The following is a 24,043-nucleotide window of genomic DNA, read 5'->3' as shown; positions in this document are numbered from 1 at the left end:
ACTGAGAGGGCAAATTCCTCATAGATGTGATAGTTGATAATGTTACCAATCCTACGTCTCTGGTGTGCTTTTGTCTATTTATGTGAGTAGGAAATAGATCTTTTACAGAACAATTTCAGCTCACATTAAGGGTGAAATAATGTTCAAGTTAAAACTTGCTTTGTTTCAAAATGATCTTTTCATTTTGTTTTATTGTCACGTTGGGGTAATAATCCTGCTGAGGCATTTCTGTTGTTTTCCAAGATCGGTTGCAGCCGTTTGGCATAATTAGAATTAGAATGCAGTGAGTTTCATTCAGTCATGAGGCATAATAAGTAATAAAATGTAATGAGCAAATCAGATATTAATAGCGATTTGGGGAGTCATTAGTCATAGTATTTATTATTTGCTGTGTTGTACACTCTTAAATTAGATGGTTCTTCAGGGATTCTTTAAAAAAGACAATGGGTCTATAAAGAACCATGAATGCTCAAAGAACCATTCTCATGCTTCTGTTGTTACAAGCTTGACATTGTCAGAACCCTTTTTGGTGCTATATAGAACACTTTCCTCTCCTATTCACAGTTCTAGAACATTGTCATCCATTCAAATTGTTCTCTAATGTTTTCTCCCATTCATGCTGGTGTGTTTGGCTTCCCAGTTCTTTTTCTGAAATCATAGAAAGCCAATTGCCAACATTAGAAAGCTGATATTTGTTGGAGAATGTTGGTCAGAGTGCTTTGGGTGTATCACAGTCTGTGGAGTCATGATTGCTGAGCCAGTGGATTCTCCATAAGAGCTTGGATATCTGACCTGCATATCTAATGTATCCCATGTTAGGGTGGGATTTAGTGTTCAAAATGTTCTAAGTTTTGGTGATTCTCAGATCAACATGAATGTTCATTATGATATCTCTCATTATATGGGCAAAATACTTAAAAAATATTTAATAACTGCTAAATACTGAATACACTGTTCTAAGTTTATGAAATAAATAGATAGTAGATAAAAATCCATGTATTCTGAATACATTTATAATACATCTTGCTAAGGCAGATGGGGAATTTTTATTATTATTATTAGAACCTTTTTCTTAATTCATACTGTTCCTAGGTCTTACTGGTTTTCTTCATGTAGTTATTCTGTTAATATTTGTCATTAAAAAATCTTTTTTTTCCCCTCAATTCTTCACCAGCTTCAGTCCGCTGTTGTTCCCACAAATGGTCCAGTACAACACAGATGCTAAACGTATCATTTACAAACATCGCCACTACTGAGAAGACTATAAATTAGATCAATTAAAAGAGTTGGTAACACTGAGATTAATAACTGATCGTCACATTGATTTGTCAGTCAACTCAGGCTTTAGCAGAGCTCAGTAACACTGAGATTAATAACTGGTCATCACGTTGATTTATCAGTCAACTCAGGCTTTAGCAGAGCTCAGTAACACTGAGATTAATAACTGGTCATCACATTGATTTATCAGTCAACTCAGGCTTTAGCAGAGCTCAGTAACACTGAGATTAATAACTCATCATCACATTGATTTATCAGTCTACTCAGGCTTTAGCAGAGCTCAGTAACACTGAGATTAATAACTCATCGTCACATTGATTTATCAGTCAACTCAGGCTTCAGCAGAGCTCAGTAACACTGAGATTAATAACTGGTCATCACGTTGATTTATCAGTCTACTCAGGCTTTAGCAGAGCTCAGTAACACTGAGATTAATAACTCATCGTCACATTGATTTATCAGTCAACTCAGGCTTCAGCAGAGCTCAGTAACACTGAGATTAATAACTGGTCATCACATTGATTTATCAGTCAACTCAGGCTTTAGCAGAGCTCAGTAACACTGAGATTAATAACTCATCATCACGTTGATTTATCAGTCTACTCAGTCTTTAGCAGAGCTCAGTAACACTGAGATTAATAACTCATCGTCACATTGATTTATCAGTCAACTCAGGCTTCAGCAGAGCTCAGTAACACTGAGATTAATAACTGGTCATCACATTGATTTATCAGTCTACTCAGGCTTTAGCAGAGCTCAGTAACACTGAGATTAATAACTCATCGTCACATTGATTTATCAGTCAACTCAGGCTTCAGCAGAGCTCAGTAACACTGAGATTAATAACTGGTCATCACGTTGATTTATCAGTCTACTCAGGCTTTAGCAGAGCTCAGTAACACTGAGATTAATAACTCATCATCACGTTGATTTATCAGTCTACTCAGGCTTTAGCAGAGCTCAGTAACACTGAGATTAATAACTCATCGTCACATTGATTTATCAGTCAACTCAGGCTTCAGCAGAGCTCAGTAACACTGAGATTAATAACTGGTCATCACGTTGATTTATCAGTCTACTCAGGCTTTAGCAGAGCTCAGTAACACTGAGATTAATAACTCATCGTCACATTGATTTATCAGTCTACTCAGGCTTCAGCAGAGCTCAGTAACACTGAGATTAATAACTGGTCATCACGTTGATTTATCAGTCTACTCAGGCTTTAGCAGAGCTCAGTAACACTGAGATTAATAACTGGTCATCACGTTGATTTATCAGTCTACTCGGGCTTTAGAAGGAACTTCAGAGTTGAGGTCCTGTTTAGAGCTCATCTAACAAGCATGTTTGCTGTGTTGATTCTAAAATAGTTCATAAACAAGCACTGATAGTGTCTCTTTTGAATATTGTATTGTTTCTTTAGTTGGTAAGTATTCCAAAAATATTTACCTAAAATGTAAAAAGTACGAATTTAACCTGGACTGAATACAGATAATTTAATTTCTATATTATTCATTCCCAATATTCTGATACACCCCAACCCTGCTCACTATCTATAGGCTTTACAGGATATTTCTAATTCTTTATAAATGGGTCAGTGTCAGCCTTTACATCATAATATGAAAGAACAACACAGGATCTTATTAAATTATGTTAGAACAAATAAGGGAGCTATTATTACTGTAGACTTGGACAGGATCGAGAACCTGTAGCATGCTGCTGTGCCCTGTCCATTTATATTTGGAAACAATGACCATCCAGTTATTTCACACGAACATTTCGCATAAAGAGTTGTCAAGCACACAATGAAAATACGTATATCGTTTCCAGGTGAATAAAATATTTCACTTTATTGGTGTAATATGTTGTGTTCATGTGAAAATCCACACACCAACCAAATTCAATGCATCGCCTTTTTTCAGTGGCTAGACAACTCACACTGTATCTAGTCATCTCTTTGTCAAAGTTAGCTGAAAAGGTTTCTGCGTTGTTGATCTGAATGAATGAATGAATGAATGAGAGTCCCACAGGGCCCGGGGCTGTCTGTGTCTCTCTCTGAGCAGCAGTGAAGCGCCTACCTCCGGCCAGATCCGGCTAAAGGGGAGGAGTCCGAGCGGACAGTGTGGCTCTAAAAGCATGAGGCTGGCCTCCAGTCTCTAAAACAGAGCCATACAAGGCACTGCGCGGATACTGAGTGGCTAGGCTCGAGTGCAGAGCAGCACTGTGCACCTTTTTCTATCCATAGTCTCTTCGCTTTGACTATTTTAAAAACAACAAGGCGACCTGCAAGTGTCTCGGACGGGCTACTTTTGTCGGTGTCGTTTCGTGTGAGGACTGTTTATCCTCACGCACACTGCAGGCAGTTGAAGGCGCTCCGTGTTTGGGTTCAGTCTCTCTCTTTCTCTCTGTGTCTCTCTATCTCCGTCTCTCTCTCTCTCTCGCTCTCTTTCTCTCTCTCACACACACACTCGCTCTCTCTCTCTCACAAAGAAAGTAGGTGAGCGGGGAAATGCGGTGTGTGAGCGGCTGGCTGTGCGCGCTGCTGGTGCTGCTGGTGTGCGGGGTGGAGGAGAGAGCGGAAGCCTGCAGCTGCTCTCCCGTCCATCCTCAACAGGCGTTCTGCAACGCTGATATTGGTAAGTAGGCTAAAGCTGCAGCTCTAAAAAGCTCCTGCCTCTCAAGTGCCACAGCAGTGAAGGCGAGGCGGTAAACAGTCTGCCTTTTCCAGAGATTTTCCTTCTGCCTCATAATGTCATTGTCAGGAGTTTGGAGTGTTACTTTATTGCTGATGACTACATGGCCTGCATGGGTTGACATTATTGTGCATCTCTAGTCACGATTCAGCAGTTAATTAACGCTGTTGGTTGTAATTATAGTGTTATTATTAGTTAATTCGAGATTTTTTGTTGTTAGCATAGTGTTTTATTAGTTAATTAAGGCTTTTTTGTTGTAATTATAATAATTATTACTTAATTAAGTCTTTTTGTAGTAATTATAGTTTAATTATTACTATTACTGTTGTTGCTGTTGTTTTCTTCTTTTTTGTATTTCACTATTATTGTTGTCACTGCTACTGTTTTTATGTTATTCTTATCATCAGTAGTAGTGGTAGTATTGTAGTTGTTGTTAATGATAACAACAATATCAATTATAATATTAAAAGGCCTGCATTCTGTGAAGGGTCTGTTTTTGTTTGTATGGTTTTATGTAAAAATGATCATAGTTCATCAATGATCATTTATACATGACAGTTTTCCAACCTCTCTTGGAATGATCTCTTTCTGTATAGCTTAGATTTAATCGAGCTGTTTTTGTTATTGTGCCTGAAATATGTAAATGATGTGTAAATGCCTCAAAAAATCAGTCCAGGCTGAAATACTCCTCATAACTTCAACATGAATGGGTGGGGCTAAAGTACTGTAGGCTGAATAGTTGAAAATATGTAAACAAGTTGGTTCTCACAACAACACAAAAACAATGATATCAAAACAAGCTGCTTTTGCAGAATAGTTTATATATATGGACTATATGGACTGTGGAATTACTGATATGTTTCAAATCAAATTAAACTTTCAAATCAAGCATATTTATTTTTTAAAAAGCAATTGAGATTCGATTTTACATTATTTGGGCTTTTAATAATGGTGTTGTTATTTCTTCCTTCGGAAATTCAAACCGTTTAAAGTCTTAATTATTTCAATTCCAGTGATCAATGTTTTCTGACTGATATTTCCGACAGTCATTATAAAATGTCACAGCTAACTTTAAAGCAGGAAAAGAAACACTGTGAATTACAGACACTTTGTTTATTACTCACGAGAATTGCATTATAAAGTATGTGGGAATGACTGTTTAGAGTTGTATTTGGTTGTGATGAAGGTTTCACTGTGACTTTAGTGTTGTGTCTCTTATTTCAACTTTATTGCCTCTGTCAGTAGGTCTAGAGACACTTCCTCTTCTATATCGTCTCCACTCATCATCAGATTTACATTCTCTGCTGCACAGGCCCCCAAAATATCACCTTACCTTATCAAGGCTTGTCTTCTTTTAACTTGCCTGCAAAATATCATAAACACATATAACATCTTCTATGCTGCTTATCCTTCTGGGTCAAGGGGGAAGCTGGAGCCTATCAGTGATTGGGTGGAAGGCAGGATACACCCTGGACAGGTCGCCAGTTCATTGCAGGGGAAAATATTTAAAGTGATTGTCTATTTCTACCTGTCCTGTCTATGTGTTATCTTGTTATGTAACAGACACAAGCATCAACAGTAGGTCTTAAGGACATCTGCTGTTGACCTTGGCACATGGAGGGTCACTTGCTTTGCTATCCAGCTGTGTATTCGGGAATTGACATATAGTTATTTTCATGATGCTGAAAAAGATCATATGAAGGTCATATGGTCATATGGAGAGGTGACAGTGCTGGATTGTGTGTGTTATTGTGTGATTGTTTAGCAGTGCCAAAGTGAAGCTGAACAGGAAAACCAGCACCCAAACAACATGACGCATTCACACCATGCTGCTGGTCTGTTTACTCACACTGATTCACTGTCTAGTTGAGGGCTATCAGTTCATCAGTGGACATGCAGAAGTGACATGCTGTGGCATCATTAATAATTGCTCTCTAGATGGATAGCTAGTCGATTGTCAGGCAAAAACATTCTTTATTTTAATGTAATGAGATTTTTTTTCAAGTAATTTTGGAGCATTTCTATTGGCCCATTCATTATGAAATGTAGAAACAATCACAATATGTTGGGAAAGCTTGTAAGTAGAATTAAATTTAAAGTTGAGTAAATAAACGTTTTTGGACAGCTGCAATATATATATATATATATATATATATATATATATATATATATATATATATATATATATATATAGACACACTTGTATATATACAAATTGGCAGTCTAAAAAAATAAGGTTGATTTTTTTCCTATGCTAAAAATAATACGTGGCCATGGTGTATCGACGCATACGAATGAGATCCTAATTCGTGGCTACAACTTAGTGAGGCATGAGAAAGAGAACATGCCTTGCTAATTGTCTTGTTCCAATGACTTACTAAGTCATGGCCACGCATTAATTTTATTTATACAGAATGTCACCAGTGGGGCTCCGGAAATGTATAGATGTACACTACGACTGCTTTTCATATTGGCGAATCCGCAACAGCTGAGGAACAGTAATCCGGTAATAGAAAAGGTTTCTTTGGCCGAAGTTAACGTATGAACAGATGCTTATTCTTTTAGGTGATATCTCTACTGTTAAGAGGCTAAAATCAGCAAGCAGTGGAACACATTTGACAACGCATTTCGTTCCGTTAATTAAAAGCAGAGGAGACTCTGTAGTGGTTCTGGTGTTGTGTGAGTAACGTTGGTGGAGGCTCCCTCTACAGCTTTACGGCACTGGGTGCAGATTGAGGTCTCGTTTTCTACACAGGGTATTTTGTCCTCGTTGGACAATGTGCCAACATGTTTGTGAAAAGGGTAACTATAGTTCTGGACTGAGCTAACTTCAGCTGGACCAGTTTACTAGCTAGCTTAGTTAGCAGTAAGCTACAGCGGCCTTCTCAGTCACGACATTAACAACGTGCTGAAGTTTAGGGGTCTCGTGTTTAGGAGTAGCAAACTGTAATATACTTACAAACAGAAGCAGAAACAATTTTACAGTCCTATTCCATTTAAAACACAAAGCTTAGCTAGTTAGTCTCTATATTTTCTCTGTCTTCTGGTTATAAAACAGAACCAATACCGAATTTAGAGTATTTCAATGATGTTATGCACCATTTTGGTCGGCAGCTTGCAGTTTATTCAGCGGCACAGTGGAGAATTATTATGAGATAAAACACGATTTTTTGGCATACTCACTTCAAAACTAATTTCAAAGTGTATTGACCTGTATATTTGAGTGTATTGCCTTGCTATTTTTGATTTGTTGCAGTTGAGACAGCAAATGAAAGCTAAATGGCTGAGTTTTCCCTCTGTTTTACTTCTGCTGCAGACCAGGCCTCTAAATAATACCATTTTATTAGTGTTTTTTTTTAATATATATATATTTTTTATCTTTTGTGTGGTCATTCGGACTATTTTGCATGGTCTTCATCCACCTGTAGGGTTATAGCTGCAGCAATGGTGACAAGACAAGCTATATCGGAGAACATTCAGAAGCTGTATCTGAAACTGCATCCTGTTCACTAAATAGTGTACTATTTTAAAGTTTTGCCATTTTGTAGTCATGCCTGAACATGTGGTGCTGAAGAGCCAGTGCACTCAAACAGTCCCACAGTGCACCTCAATAAGTAGGGTACAACCAGTCTTCCCTAGTGGATGGAGAATAATGCAGTTTGTTGTTTGGTTGGAAGAGTCACTCACAGCTTCTCGGCGTAGAATTACTAAGCTCACATGCAATGGCAGTGCAGATGTAAATAAGCTCTTGTGTGTGGTTACACTTGTGGACATAACATTTGTGGAGTTTACATGCAAAACTTGCTTTCGCATAGTAATAAGCAAACCTGTATAACATAGTGTCTGAAATTGTTTACTACCATCACGAATGGTTCCCTACAAAGTGTTCTCTCTATAGTGATCCAGATTTTCAAATGTAGGGTGTAGTGATTATGGGACCATTTCGGAGGCAGCCAGAGTTACAGCTTGCCCACCAAAATGGCAGCAGGGCATTAATGATGTAATCAATTACAATGAATAGTGATTTCAGCATTTAAATACTGAAATGAACAGCTAATCCTCTGGTCCCATGCCCATGTACATGCCTAGTTTAACTGTGCTTGTTACAGTGCAGTGACAGACACAGAATATAAGGGGGGTATGGAGGGAGAGAAAGCTGCTCACAGAGGTCGTGACTTGCACTACTCAAGCAATTCCTATCTTTTTCTCTCAGATGGATGTGAAAGGCCAGGCTTGGAGCTGAAAGGTTGTGCTGCTGCACAGGGCCTGAAAAATTGCAGGAATGCTTTGTGTCCCACCGGGGCTTTCCCACCCGGTTTATGCTTAATTCATTGGGACAGTGCTGTCCAGAGACGCTAAGTTAGACGCTGCCAGCAGCTGGAATGAGATCCAAGCTTTGCTGCGAGCTGGTAAAATAATATCAGGGAAATGCAGACGGCCATGCCCTCTCTGATGGTGTTTTTGTAGGGCACACTAGCTGTACTTTGATCAGAGCCCCACCCTGTTTCAAAAAGGAAGGGGAACCATCTGACATCTGGCTGACAGTTTTAGATGTGCCAGAAAGGAGAAAGTCGAGGATCTTTCACAAATATGCAAGGCATTCTTGAAACAGTGAGAAAAGCGTTCTCTTCCTTTCTGGCTGCTCCACCCACCTTGCCTCAACTCCCTGGCTCCGAACCAGCTCCTCTTGGATCAGTAGAGAGGGTTTTTTCCATCTATTTGCAAAAGGTTAACTTCAGTGGCTGTGCTAGCAGGCTCACTGGTTTCATGACTTTGAACAGGACCGAGCAGATGACTGAGCGCTAGGGCTCATATTTTACATGGCTCTGCCCTGATTAATACTGTGTCAACAAGCAAGTCAGCGATGCAGTCGCATGTACCCTCTGAGCTCATCCAGTTTTTGTGCCAATATTCCCTCAAAATGACCTTAATATTAATGATGTGGTTTATGGGTGTGTGCACTCTCACAAATCAGTCAATAGAGTCATATTAACTTTTCTTTCTCCTTCAAATGAACCCCATTAGAAAAGTGCTGCTCACTCTAAAGAGGTCCTTTATTTAGCTCACAGCTCGAGACATAATGACATGAGGAGGGGCTAGACAGTGGCTGTGCTGCCGTTTACTGAGGATAGTATATTGTGTCATAACTCTAGTTGGGTATTTTTTTTCAAGAGCTGGTAGGATCTCATCTTTGACAGTTTAAAAGGCCTTTCATTATTTATCTAAAGAAGCAGTGACATAAAAATCACTCAATTGTTTTAGTAAAATGGTTGACATAAATTAGCCAATTACATAGTGTGCAGTAATCGAGGGAAAGCTCCTTTTTACAGTGTGTGGACAGAAATTATGAGGTTTAACTGAGCCTACCTGGCACCATGGGATTATCTTTCCCTGTTGTTTATGGTGAAATGGCATTTATAAAACTGAATATATTCCTTTTCTGCAGTAAAGTGTGTATATTCTGAAGAAATGAAATTAAAGCTGCTCAAGCCAAGGTTTGAACACATTGATCACCGAGTTGTTTATGGGTTTAAATCTTCTTGAGCTTGAGTCATACTCTGGCCTGCTCCCTTTGGCAAGCACTAACTAAACTCTGTGAGTCTAATCTGGTTTCAGACATATGCAGAAAATAGCCACATGGGTTGAAGTAATAGAGAGTGAGGCTCAGAAATGAACAATACAAAAATGCACTTTATACACTGTGATAGCATAAATTAGCTTAAAGTTTTTCAGGTATTGGCAGCTACTGACATGTGCTAACTGTCAACTTGGCTACAGCCACAGTTGGTTTAGGTAAAACTGTTGTGGTCTGAAAATCCATCCATCCATCCATCCAGACCATCATTTTAAGACCATCCTGTTGTGGTCTGAAAATGGTATGTTAAAATACTTAATTTTGTGAAGAGATTGCCATAGGGTGACCATATTTTGGTTTTCAAAAAAAGGGCACTGAGGAAAGGAGGGCAGCACATGGCAGACTGCAGAAAGCAAAGGTCTACATAAAGGAAAGCCAAATCCCAGACATTTTAGGCAATTTAGAAATCCTGGCTATGTTTGTTTTTAGGGCCCAATATGAGAGAAAGTCCTAGCAAATAAGGACATATGGTCACCTTAAATGATTATCAGTAAATTAAATACTTAGAAATGCCATAATCATTTAATTATTTAAGGTTTTAAGCCTTAAAGGCAGATCAGAAGCATAACTTTTCTGACCTTCCAGTCTCTTGCAGAGAAAAATGATAAGTAGGGAGTTGGGTTGTTTTTGTACATCTGTGCCAAACACCTGGTGTTGCTTGGTAATGGAAGAAGGAAAAGTAGCAGTGAATCAGATCTTATTAAATGGAAATGTTCGCCCATAGTTAGTCATGTAAGTAGAAATGGGTGATAATCATGATATGATATCGTTATTATCATAAATTACATCACAGTAAGAATTTCTAATCCCATTACAGATATCATCAACACTGACCATCTGCGTGTTTTATTAAATAGAGGTGTAGATAAGGCTTCCAGCTGGTATGTTTGCCTGCTTTTCAGAAGAGAATCAGTTCAAATACTGATTTTATGGGGGGTTCAAGAGTGCATTCACGGCCTTGTGTAACTGGGTGAAGTGGTGCACAGTAGGCGAACAACTGAATGAATAAAAAAAAAAGTATTCACAGTTTTTTGTTATGGCACCACTAGAGGTGTAAGATCATATATTAATCCAGTTTCCATTTTCAGCTTATTAGAGCATTCACCATTATAGAAGTACAGTATTTTAAACATGACCTGTTCTTATTATGTATGAATCTAATGCTGTAGACACAAAAAAACAATACAGTACTTTACAGTACGATGTGCTGCAATAAAATTCAATACAACACAATACATTGTATTATTACTTCTTAGGCGCCACTGTCCTAACTTAGAAATTCCCAGAATGACAAAATATTGCAATACATAACATGTATCACAAATATTTGCTGTATCTCCCAACTCTACATATAAGGCACTTACAGATGCTCTACAACTGTTAGTGGGAATCACGCTTATTGCAGTAACCTTGCAAATGTGCAATGTGTAGACACAGCTCTAGACATGGAAAGAGGTGTGTACCAGTTTTACATCAGAGACATTCACAAGTCTGTGTGACATTAGCAGGTAGATGAAAATCTGTTTTGATGTTTCTGAGCATGCCGTTTGCAGTTCTCCTATTCTTATAGTCTACGTATTATTGAATTCCTGATGCGTAAAGAACTTGATATGAGTTCCTGCCCTTTTTCTCAGTGTGCTGTAGTAGAGGCTGGGAAAAGGATGACATCTTAGACTTTGTCAACAAAACTTCATTCATCTCAGTGTCTTTCCACATCCTCTTTAGCCCCCTCTCCTTGTTTGTGCACCCAAGCTGGGACATGGGCAGTCTCCAACCATCAGTTGTCCAGTCTAGTCATTTTCCATGGCGGTTAACCCCAGGGCCTTAGGAACTTGGCTGCATAACCAACAGTGCTCTTATTTAAGAGCCACAGTGACAATGCAGCTGAAACCATCTAGCTGCTCTCTCACTGTGACTCATACTAGGGCTCTTTTTAGTCTAATCAAACATAATCAGGCATAATCAAACAATTTAGCAGATCTGTCAGGCCATCCACTTTTGTGGAAAACATGTACCAAAATGCTCAAACTGAAAACACTGATTCTAACATTTGACTTTTTCTTCATTTTATTTTGAAGGAGAATGACAGATATAACAATAACGAGAGAGCTCAATCAACAATGCAAGTGAATCATAGTTTTGCAAAGTCTGACTTTTGACTAAACAATAAAGTCTGAAAGATTTTGTAATTGATTTGCAGAACCACTTGCAAGACTTTTGCACAACAAAGCACACCAGTTGCAAACATTGTTAGCCAAGGGAAATGTTACCTCAGAGGATTTTAACCTGAAATTGCAGCAACAGTGAAAAAAGGGCAGCACGGGGCAGACTGCAGACTGTGCCAGTCTAAAAAATAAACATGTGAAATATGTGAAAAAACTGCATGTGAAAAAAATAAATGATCTATGGAAAATCACTATGCATAGCTACTCGATTGTAGTCACCTCTGCACACATACAAAATAGTGAGGCAGTTACTGTATGTTCTGTCTTTGGTTTGTACTGAAAGGTTCAAGCATGAGTTAATGAGGATCCGTGGGTCAATAAATAATCGAGCCACAAGCAAGGCCTCTGTTGCTGTGACTGGCAATGAGCCTGCAAGAATTCACACTGTGAAGAGGGCAAGTATACAGTGTTGATGGCAGATTGAATTACTGTATTGTGTCAGGAGTGTTTGGCTTCAGAAAGCCCAGTGAGACAGAGCCTGTAGAGGTGAAGATGTTCAGGTTTATTTTGGCTGTTTTGCTCTTTTAACTTTGTATTAAGATATAATGCAATACCTCTTCCAGTCTTGGTTGCTGTGTTGTCATCAATAGAAAATTTGACTAAATTTCATGGGTAACACTGCAAGGGTTTTTACGTGTAGCATTGCAGCCATTATTGCTGTATCTTCTGTTAGCCTACACATGAATTCGCCTTGATCCAGGCTCACTCATATAGAGTAAAGTTAGTGGTCACTGTGTTGATGCATTAGTGGTTTCATTTGCATGCGCAGCACTAGCCAACTGACCTTTTTTTGGTATCCTTTGATTCTAGGAAAGTCCACGGGTGCTGTCAGTAAAGGTAGGAGTGGGTAGCGAGGTTTGGGCTCTGAATTGGTCATGATTGCTAAAAGCTGTGCAGTGAAACGGAACCTCAGGATGTGGCTAGAACTCGTGGTGGGTATGTTTTCATGGAAACTATGACACTCTGATTATGATATGTGCATATGTAAGAGAGTGTGTAAGTCATGGGCTGAGGCAGTGGGCATTGTGGGTTATGCACGATTATCGGGGAGCAAGAATGTGAGTCAGTCAGAGAAAAGAGCTGGAGAAGTGAGAATAGCACTGAAGCTAGCTGTTGTGGGGAAATGCACTAAAGGCTATCTCTAAAGTGGCAGAGGATGACTCTTTCTTTAAACTGTTTCTAAGATAGTCGGTAGAATGATATGCCTTCTATACAGTGCAATGTCTGGTCCTGCCAATGGGATTTAAGATGGTTACAATACAACTGGTCGGAACTAAAGTAACAAAATCTTTAGAATGAGCCATTTGAACCACTTCACTTAAGATGCTCAAGCTATTTTAGAAACACTTTTGCTTACAAGAAAACATACACCATTAACATAACAATAACATGACTTGAAATAATTGGAATAATTGGAACAATACTTTGCTAACTTTTTGTTGCTCTTTTGTTATGTTAGGCCAAAGTCCTTATAGGAAGTTCAGTCCATTCTGTGTCCATCAGGCTGCTTTCTCTTTGAATGGAGAGAGACCTAAAAACATGCAATTAAAAGATAAATTTCCATTTCAAGAAACATGTTTGAAATCACTGATAAAAATAAATAGTGTGTAGTGTTTGGCTCAGTTATACACAAAAACAGTGCATTTTTCTGGTTGTTCTGACCACTGTGCAGATGAACTGATGAACAGATGTCCACAACTGAGGGGTAACCAGCAAGCTGACTGGCGTTTTTTCTTGAAATGCAGGACTTTCTCCGTAAACAGATGCTATGTTGTGCGGTACAAGCTTTCTAATTTATTTTCCAGTGACTGGCCCCTTTATGACATGTTGTTAGGAGACCTTCTGACAAAAAACAGCATAGACCAGCATGAATTCCATTTAGGTCTAAACTGGTTTGTGCTGGTGTGGTACTGGTTTAGCTGGTCACCCAGCATGGTCATGCACACTGACTAGCACACCAACATCCAAAATGGTAACTTTACAGAAAAAACATAACGTTTAATGTAAGTCAATGGAACCAGACTTTTTATCCAAGTCATTTTGGGCTGTTTTTTTTTTGTCTATCCATCATGAAATGTACTCACAATGTAAAGGACAACAGACATTTTGAAATTATGTCAAAAACTGAAAAAAAATGGAGAAGGTTTTCTTCCGACAGCAAAAGTATGCTGGTTTTGATAGTGACCAGCTGTTTTTTTCTAGCAGGGTACATTCTTAAAAAGATGGTTCTTCAAGGGGTCTTTAGTAAAGACAGTGGTTCTCTATAGTACCATGAACATTCAAAGAAACATTTGCATGCATAAACGGTTCTTGGGTATTTTAAGGTTTCGTTTGGAACATTTTGAAATGGTTCTATAAAGCACCAAAAAGGATTCTGCTATGGTTTTGAAGTCAAACTTGTAACAATAGAAGGACCCATTTTGGTGCTTTATAAAGCTCTTTTTAAAATGTTCTATATAGAACCATATATAATACATTCCATTTCACCAGAAGAAGATCCTTTAAACATGCAGTACGTGAAAATATATGTCAGCTGTGATGTGACGTGTGGGAGGGAAAAATACAATGCTATTACATTAAAAATGATCAGTCCAAGACACGTTGGCAAAGAATTTATCAATGATTGACTGGGCGGAATGTTCGACAGAATCTACTGGACCGTTCTGACCTGTTCTGAAAAAACAAGGCATCTGATGAGCTCTCATTCCTCAAGGAAAAAAGGCATGACTCATAGTCAGGCGCAGCGTGGCCCCGGTGCTGAGAATACAGAGAGTCATTCTGAGGACTGAGAGTTGAATTGTGAAGGCAGAAACTCATCACTTAAAAGCATTTTTAAAAAACCTGTATACATAGACTAGGTTTCCCAGTCATGATCTTAATTTTTTTAGTAGTAGCTTTTCCTCTCAGAATACTAAAAGTTCTTACTGTTTGGACCTGTTGGTGCAGTCTTGTTATTAACTCTTCAGTCAGTTCCTGAGAACTACTTTAATAGGGGAGTGATGAATTGGTACAGAAAACAGTTGATGCTGAACTTTAATTTAGTATGATTTTCCTGTGTGTAGCTTGTGATGCTAGCACCTTAGCATGCAGTGAAGTCCAGACAGAGGAAGCATTGACATATGCAGAAAAGCATGCGACTTGGAGGGGACTATCGTTAACTTTAAAGAGCAGCGAACCCTTCATATTTGTGTCTTTTCCAGCCCATAAAGTGAACCCACGGGTGTAGAATGATGGCTGCTACTCCAGCAAAGTGTGTATGTGTGTGTTCACGTGTGTGCATGCTTGTGCATATGTGTGTGAGTGTGTTTTCCCTCCACTGGTTATTTTATGTCTCTGCATGCTATATGCCTGGCCTCATATTTTCCATGGTGAGCAAACGCCCTCAAAAACAGCAGCTGCTGCACACCGTAACACCATAGAGTCTTTCTTTTATTCTTCTCTCTCCATCTGTCATTCACCTCTTTATTTACTCTTTTCATCATTTCACTTGTCTTTTTCACTTCTCAACTCACGTTTATCGCCTGTCTGTTTATGTAAAGTATCCTGCTCCAGCACTAAACCCTGTCAATATGCCCCAGCCATCTGCACTCCATCTCTTTATTTCTCTCAGTTTTGACTTTAGTAGCTTGACAGAAGTGTTCCCAAATGTACCTCTATTAAAACAAGCTGTACTGCCAAAACACATGGCAGATCCCTGCAACTGGCAAAAGCTAATGCTGAGGAGGAGACAGCACCAGAGCAGAGTTGGGCCAGGGATCAGTCTCATAGTTAATGATTCAGTACTTTGCAGCATTATATGCTGACCATATCTATTTTGATAATTTCGATGATGAGACTAACAGTCAGTGGAGCTTTGGTTCAGCATGCAGTATGTGACAATCAGATGCAAAACAGTAAATCCTTCTATGCATTCTTCTATGTTCTGTTTCATTATCCATCATTTTTTTTTCTGTAACACAGGATGCATTTTTAATATAATTATTTGATAATGATTTCAGGTGCCAGGTTTGAAAGCATACAATCATATGCAAAAGTCTGAACACATTTTGTTCAGAGAACACCTTATAACATCAGTGTGAATGGGCGCAGCTAAACTGCTATAGGCTGAATAGGGATATATACTTGAATGTTGCGATGCATTGATAACATTTTTATCAGACTGAGTATGAGTACGTTTGTTAGTGCTCATACGATATCATAACGAATTACCTTTAAGTTATTAAAATGTAGCTGCTTTTAAATGAAGTGCTATGTATGAAGTGCTAATGCTACATTAGTTACATTAGAAAGAGTAGCGCTGCAGTGGAGAAGAGTTGGTTTTGTTCCCTGTCTGAAAAGCACTTTTATACAGCTTTAAGTAAAGTACATTTCATCATTTTGATGCTCCTCATCTGTCTCTTTCAGCATCAGCTTCTTCTATAAAAACAGATTAAAAAACAATATTTATACAGTTCTATTCAGTCAAAGAGAGTAAAGTCACATATATGGACTTTTGTAGCAAATGTTGACTTTTTTAGCTGGCCTGCATGTCTACACCCATATAGGAGAGGCAGTTGTGTTTGTGTGTGTTTAGGTCTGGTGGGAATTTAAAGTGTACTTAAAGTGACCAGTGACTTTTTGTCTGACTGTCACTGTGTCAAACTCCTGTCTGTGTGACCCTCCTTCACTTCCAGCTTCAGTTGTTTTTTCATTAGTGTGACAGTGTATATTCAGCTTACATTACACTGTATCAGTCGTTATTAGATCCTGGTATTAGTGAGTTTTTATGAGTTTGAGTGAATGAGCGCAGTATCAGCCTGTTGCCAGGATCGGTATCGATATATCCCTATGAAAATGTGTTGTCTTCTGTGACATCAAAAAGCAAAGAATTCAGAATGGGCTGGTTTTGAAGCTTAATTTCTCTATTCAAACCATACAAATTGATACATACTACAATTTTTTATATATATATTTTGAAAAAGCAAAGAAAAGGCTTGTGCACTTTAAATGGCCATTTCTGTGCCTTTTGCTGACTGTTGGCTCTTCACATTCAAACGTATGTCTGCATATTTGCCTTTTTTCTAATTCGGCTCAGTCAGTATTTACACATGGAACATACAGTAGATGAGTTATTTCGGGGGATTATTAAAAGCAAGACTGCTGACTCCAGTATATCATTTGATTCTTCATCCAAATTTTAGCACATTTCACATGAGTTTACCCAGACAGATTTAGCCATGAGGTCCACATTAGCTCCTAATTGTTTCCATGTTTGTTTACTGTGCAAACGTGCAGGAACCCAGTAAGTCAATAACAAATTTCTTTTGCTGCTTTTCCCTTTTTCAACCTCTGGTCAAAATAGTCTTCTTTAATCCTGCTCTTGGAAGCTATTTTGAGCCATGTTGCTCATCAAGCCTACTCAAATAGAGTAATGATAGTCCACTGCCAGCCCACAAAACAGTACAAAATTAGATCCAAGTTCTGTTTGAGAAACAAACTAGTGCTGATCAGCCACATTTACAAGCACTTGTTAAGGCACCATTTTATCTGACACAAGCCATGTCCCTTCTTTCAGATTTGAAACCTGAGCTGCTTGCTTGACCACACCAAATTTAAATGAGGTGGTATAAAAACGCTATACTTCATTAAACACCAGGTTTTGTCAGTATTTTCAAAATTGCTTAATAAATGATCAGCATGTGTTTGACTCTTGACCGCATTTAGATTTTCACAGGGTGGATGTGGGTGTGCGTGCGTGCATATGTGTCTGTGTCAGGCTGGTTGCATCATTGTTTATTCTTGTATAAGCACAGTGCTGTCATCATTGTGGCTCACAGGGTTCCTGACACACAGCTTGCTGAGGATGAGGTGTTGCTACACTTCTCCCAGCCTGAGAAGCAGCTTTAGATGGTTTGCTTAGCTGTTATGCTATTATACTGTACCTCTGCAGAAAGTGGAAAAAAAGCAGTCCTTTTGAAAACTATTAAGGAAACTAAGGAAAATAAGGAGGGGGGGGATATAAAAAGCGAGAGAATGAATGAGTCAGCGGAAGGTTGCCATGTGTCAGCTCCTCGTGTGCAGGCGTCTCTCCCACATGTTGGCTGACCTGGCAAAGAGAGCTTAAGACGGCAGGGCAGCTGCAAATGCTCAGCTTGCAGGAAATGGGACTACGGATGGGGGCATGACTCTCTTTATGTGAGGGAGACCACTGACCGCTGCTTAGACTAGGACTCAGAGAGATAGTGAAGATAGATGAAGAGTTATGCTGTCCTTTGATGATTGACCTGACCTACATTGATATAGGAGGAAAACGCATCAAAGCTTGTGGCATACAGTAGTGTACAAATGTCAGTTACCAGAGACCACCCTTTATTAAGTTAATTTTGAGGCCATTAAGTACAAGTTCTTCATTTTTCAGTGTCAGGAAAAAACAGAAAACATTTCATTTTCATTTTCTCATAATCCAGGTAATCCCAAACACATTCAAGAATGTTGAGGTCTGGACTCTGGGTGGTCAGTACATTGTTCTGAGAACACCAGCAGCTTCTTTCTTTCTTTGATTTGCAAATTTTCTTCTTTTTTATCCATTTAGTTTTCTCAGTAACAGCTTCTTGACAGCTACACAACCTTCCAGACACACAAGGAAACATGGAAATGTTGCAAAAACAGCATGTTTTGAAATATATTTTCTTTTGTGATGTCACAAAAACAAATGTGTTTACGTATATCTACATATCCACCTATTTAGTACAGCAGTTTCACCAACCCATTCAAGTTAAAGTTACAATAAATGTTTTGGCCTGCACCCTAATAAGGTACAACACAGCCAATCAGAACAAAGGTCATTTACATATATTACCAATATGTAAATGATTAATACACACATCATGTCACATAAAAGCACAGTACTAAAACCAGCCGATTTAGTTTGAATCATGACTTTTTTGTACATGAAGCAACATAAACATCAAGTGTACCTCTGGAAAAAAAAAACAATTAAATGTAAGAAATATTTTCTCAATTTTTTAAAATTAAAATTAAAATGTTTAATGTAATGTAAACACTGCTAAATTTTCAAAATGTACCATTCACTCTCCAGTTCATGCAGTCCATATTAAGCTGCAAAAATAGCCTGTTTTGAATTCCACTCTTTTTTGTGATGTCATACATCCACCTATTCAGCCTATAGCAGTTTGGCCCCACCCATTTACAGTAAAGGTATAGGAAGTGTTTTTGTCCACAATATAAAACAGCCAATTAGCTTTGTTTATGTTTATTGATCTTAAAGGCGCAGTAACAACAAAGGAATTCCTTTTATTCTAAGGAACAGCGTTTGGAAAATTGCCATGTAAAAATTTTTTTGGTACATAAAGCCAAAAAAACATTATAAGTGGACATCATGGAAACCAAAAAATACAAGACAAATATAACTTGTAGTAATTTTAATTAATTTGTTTGTGAGTGTAATCTTTGTCTCTTTTTGTCACAGTAATCAGGGCTAAGGTGGTAGCAGGAAAAGAAGTGGATGCTGGGAATGATATTTATGGAAACCCTATCAAGAGACTCCAGTATGACATCAAGCAGATCAAGGTGAGAAAAGAAGAGAATCAGTTGTCAGATTTTTTCATTTCGCCTTAACTTATTTATTTTTGACATGTAAACAAAATGTACTGTTCATGTTTATGAACATTTTTCTTTCAGATGTTCAAAGGACCAGACCGTCATATTGATATGATCTTTACTGCACCTTCATCTGCTGTATGCGGGGTAACCATGGAAACCAATGGAAAGAAGGAGTATCTCATCTCAGGTATAATGGTAGAACTTTTCATTTGAGCTTAAGCTTTGTTTTCTAAAGGTTAATATATCAGTTCAGGAACCAAAACCTACTAATCTAAACTTTTAGTTACTGAATAGTAGCAGAGCACTCAGATACACCCTCAACTTGTGTTGATGTTTTAAATGGCAGCATATGGTTGAGTGATATACAGTATTAGAAATTATATTTCATTTAAATGCTCTCAAGAGTTTTCAGGAGTTACAGATCAGACAGCAGAGAAAATAAAAGGTCGTGAAAGGATGAACACAGATGTCTTCTGGTTTCTCCATCTTAGACTGATTCAGCATAGCCCAAATTACAGAGTGGACGAGGCAGAGGGCTGTGCAGGGTAGCAATTGCCTTAAAGCTGAAGTTTTAGGGGAGGAGGGGGGTAGCATAATGAGGGAAGTCTGAGCTTGTAGCACACAGTAACTGCTGAGGTTGTGATTTCAAAGCACACATTCCATTCTGCACAAAGGACACACTCACTAGGTTTTCTTCTGCAACTACAGCAAATCAGAGAAAAAAGCTCAGTAAGAAAATCTGTTTTGACACTGATCTCCTTGTGTAAAGCTCCATATTATACTGTTTCTAGATTGTTTTTCCCTTTTCCTCTACTATTTTGGACTTGGAAGTGTTTTTCAGTGAATGAGAGCTTTGACTTGACCTCCAGTATTCTGTGAAACCATAACAAAAACTAGCTGCCCCTGAAAGGGTACAGTTTGATCCTAAACTAAACAAGGTTTCGGCTTGGTTGGCCAAGTGCTCTTAAGGACACGTGTTTTATCTATTTTCACAGCAGTGATTGTTGCGTCTACGTATTGTTTTGTCTGACACGTGTTCTCCAGGCAAGGCAGATGGGAGCGGGAAGATGCATGTGACCCTATGTGATCTCATCATGCCTTGGGAGTCCATGAGTGCCACCCAGAAGAAGAGCCTGAGCCAGCGCTACGAGATGGGCTGTGAATGCAAGGTGACCAGCAACAGAAAAGCCCTACTATACTCAGCACAATAATAGTGGACTAATGTCTCTCCCAGTTTGGTTCTAATTAACCTACATATTATTCACTTAATGTACATGAATGTTTCTTAATCAGCCTTGGATTAGAATTCCTGGGTTTGTGATGTCTCATTAAGAGCTTACGGTGTTAACATTTCAATATGTACTGTTCACTCTCCAGTTCATACAGTCCATATATGGAAAATACTGTTTTGATGGTCATAGTTTTGATGTCACATTGACATTGAAGTGATAAGAAGTGTTGTTACTGCTGACACAGCTGCAGTTATTCTGCAGAGTCATTGCAGTGTAAGATGTGTGGGGAAAAGATTAAACCTTGCACGGTTCCTGGTTTCAGGAAGCAAACGTTGCAGCTTCCAGAAGATCCAGACATATGAAATGAGTCATTAAACTCAGTAAAACACAATATAGTGCATCCAGTCAGAACATGCATATATCAGTCTGTTTCATTTTGCGGGCTAGAAAGTGGTTGGAAAATGTTTGTGTAAAATGAATTATTGTTTGCTTTCCTGTCCATGTAGTTACATGTAGTTGAATAATAAATCTTAGGATACAATAAGTTTGTGATTTTAAGGTATTAAAAGGCAGAACTTAGCCTTAAAGCAAAAGGCTTTGTACCCTAAATATTGCATAGTTTACCATTGTCATGTTGTTGTTGTCACCAGATTACCCGCTGCGCAGCCTTCCCATGTGAAGTCAGCACCCCGGAGGAGTGCTTGTGGACAGATTGGGTGACAGAGAAGATCATCCATGGACGCCAGTCTGACCACTACGCCTGCATTAAGAGAGGAGATGGTTCGTGTGCTTGGTACCGTGGAAGTGCTCCACCCAAGAAAGAGTTCCTGGACAACGAGGACCCGTAATGCAGTCTCATACCTGTGTCCACTATCTGACGTTCTTTAAAATACCATATATTAAAGATCCGGCATAAGGCAGAACAACCAAAAACAGAAAACTGCACCAAATTAAATTGTTAAAGTATAGATTAGTTAACAATTTCCATTAGATATTAGAACATGAAAGAGTGGAAGTGGTCAAATGATGATGTGATTTCTTCTCCAAGGCTTGCACTCAAAACACACACAAAACATCCATCATATGACGGACAATCCTAACTTGCGAGCACTTTCTGCCCCTAACAGCGCTTAATCTTTCTTTCCTTAAATGATTGAAATGGCCTCTCAGTCTTGCAAAGTTGCAGACTTTTGCAGACTCTCAGCTCATTTCACATCTTTAATTTGTTGAGTCTTAGTCCAAACCCCAAATAAAGAGACAGCTAAAATATTACTCTCGCTTAGTGTAGTTTCCCAAAGCAATGCCAATTGGTCCAGTCAGACAAATGGTGAGGCAGGACTTCCCAGATAGTTCAAAGATGAACTGAGACCAAATGAAGAGCATTAAAACAGGCAGATGCATAGGGTTTTAGAAAAAGGAAAATTAGAGACCAAAGTCAGTGTCACTCCACATAGATTTGTGTGGGACAAAGCTTACAGTTTTGCTGCTGACCAAATTCTAGAATGTGTAACTCTAGTACATGGGGACAAGTTGTCTTTTTTTTCCTCCACAGAGGTGGATACTCTTATCCTTTTAACCACAAAAATCTGAGGGACCTTTAAGCCCCTGGTAGAAAGCTGAAGGAACGATAAGGCAATATCTTAAAAACATTTAAACACTTCTTGGCAGGAAACTTCTAGTTCCTTCCTAATTTGGTATATGGCATTGTGTAATGGAAAAGGACTCTGCTTGCCTTGTGTCCTCATTTCTTTGTGAAGTGTTTCTAACCAGTTCTGTCCCTGCCTCTATACTCCTTTAACCCTTTCTGTCCCTTAACTACACGTATGCATTTGTCTGTGCTGTTTTTTAATGTTAGATATCTGCCTTTTAAAACGTCATTTCTCTGAAATCAGTCTCCATCCTGATTGAACTTTGCACTTTTGTGGGAATCGCTACAGGAGGATTGAATCCTCTTATCAGGATTTGTAACTCTTCTCTTCTCCCTTCTCTCACAGGAACGTCATTGAATGCCTTTATGCTTACTTTTGCAGATGTGACATTGTTTCTATAAGGCTTAAGGTAGTGATACTGAAATGTAATTTTCAAATGCTTGACAGGAATTGTGTTGTAGTGTGCTGTCACCTTCTCCGCATATTGTTAGTTGATGTGCCATAAGAATGCATTTCATGGGACTCCAGGAGGAAGGCCATAAGACTTTAGTTGCCATGGTAATGGGAAGACCCCAGTTTTACCCTACATTTACCAGGCTGGTAGGATTAATATGCAAAGGTACAGTTCTATAGCATCCACAGATTCTTCTGCATTGAGAGAGAGAAAACAGACCAGTTTCTTCCCTCTGAGGTCAATAAACTCTGTTTATTGGCAGTGTGGGAGGAAGGCATGGTGAATTATGTTGTTGCAACTGTCCTCTGATTGGGCACTGCCAAGTCATGTGACAGACGGAGAGTAAGGTGTGAGGGTAGTAGTTGCTAGGCATTTTGTCAGGGTGAACCATAGTGCCACGATGCAGACAGAATGAGAGAGAGGGAGGGAGCAGGACAGAGAGGGGACCACTGTGGAATGGAGGACAACAATATGTCATTTTGGTGGGTTGGGGACAGTTGATGAAGGTGGATTTCAACATTCCTGCATTGTAACTAAAGCTGTTTTTGTGTGTGGGGCAGTTTGTTTTAAAGGTACTTTTAAAACTGTATAAAATCCAAACAGTGATGTTGGTCACACAGAAAGCAGCACTGATGTGAGTTACACTCAGATTGATGCTTTTTCTATTTTGGCCTAACCAGCTAACTTTGAGGCTGACGCAGAGTTTAAGAAAATGCTTATTGAGCTGTCTCAACAGCTTACAGTATTAGGAGACGTGCTTTAAATTAAAACCTTTATCCGTAATCATCTTACCTTTTTAAAACTTGCCATAAACAAGCGCATAAGTCTGCAAGGGTAAAGTTGACAATGTTTAATATGCATAATGCTATACCTACTTAACTGCTTTGTATTAAATGTAATGGAATATAAATGGCATAATTTAAATGTTTGTTGTTGCCATGTTTCTACATTTTTACTGTGTCATTACCTTTGATTTATATGGTGTGTTATTTTTACCAGTCTTTTTGCCTTTTCTTGAAGATTTGCTGAAAGTACAGAAATGTGAGAACTCTAGTGTGCTAACCACATGAGAGTGCAGCAGTATGATGAAAACCAGACTATGCATGTCTTTGATGCTTTGTGTAATTCCTATGTGGATGTTCACTTGATGGGCAAATATACAGCATTATCAAATAAAGTAAAACTTAAAGAACATTCTGTTTGTCTGTCTGTCTGTTAGATTCTACAGTCTATCTTTTATCCAAACATATGGAAGAACTTTCTGAAGCACAGCTTTAA

The 24,043-nt window shown here is 38.7% G+C and overlaps 1 protein-coding gene across 1 annotated transcript; it reads left to right on the top strand.

Annotated features, from left to right (window-relative positions):
- Positions 1–3,784: 3,784 nt before the first annotated feature.
- Positions 3,785–23,959, top strand: timp2a (TIMP metallopeptidase inhibitor 2a). Its single transcript, XM_017696083.2, has 5 exons — positions 3,785–3,911; positions 19,297–19,397; positions 19,509–19,617; positions 20,475–20,599; positions 21,313–23,959. Exons 1-5 carry the CDS (start codon positions 3,785–3,787, stop codon positions 21,508–21,510), a joined length of 660 nt encoding a protein of 219 aa, XP_017551572.1. The 3' UTR covers positions 21,511–23,959.
- Positions 23,960–24,043: the final 84 nt, after the last annotated feature.

The sequence above is a fragment of the Pygocentrus nattereri genome, chromosome 13, assembly GCF_015220715.1.
Source record: "Pygocentrus nattereri isolate fPygNat1 chromosome 13, fPygNat1.pri, whole genome shotgun sequence".
In the NCBI taxonomy this organism is placed as follows: Eukaryota; Metazoa; Chordata; class Actinopteri; order Characiformes; family Serrasalmidae; genus Pygocentrus; species Pygocentrus nattereri.
The sequence above is the reverse complement of the archived record's forward strand: the minus strand, read 5'-3'. Positions and strand labels throughout refer to the sequence as shown.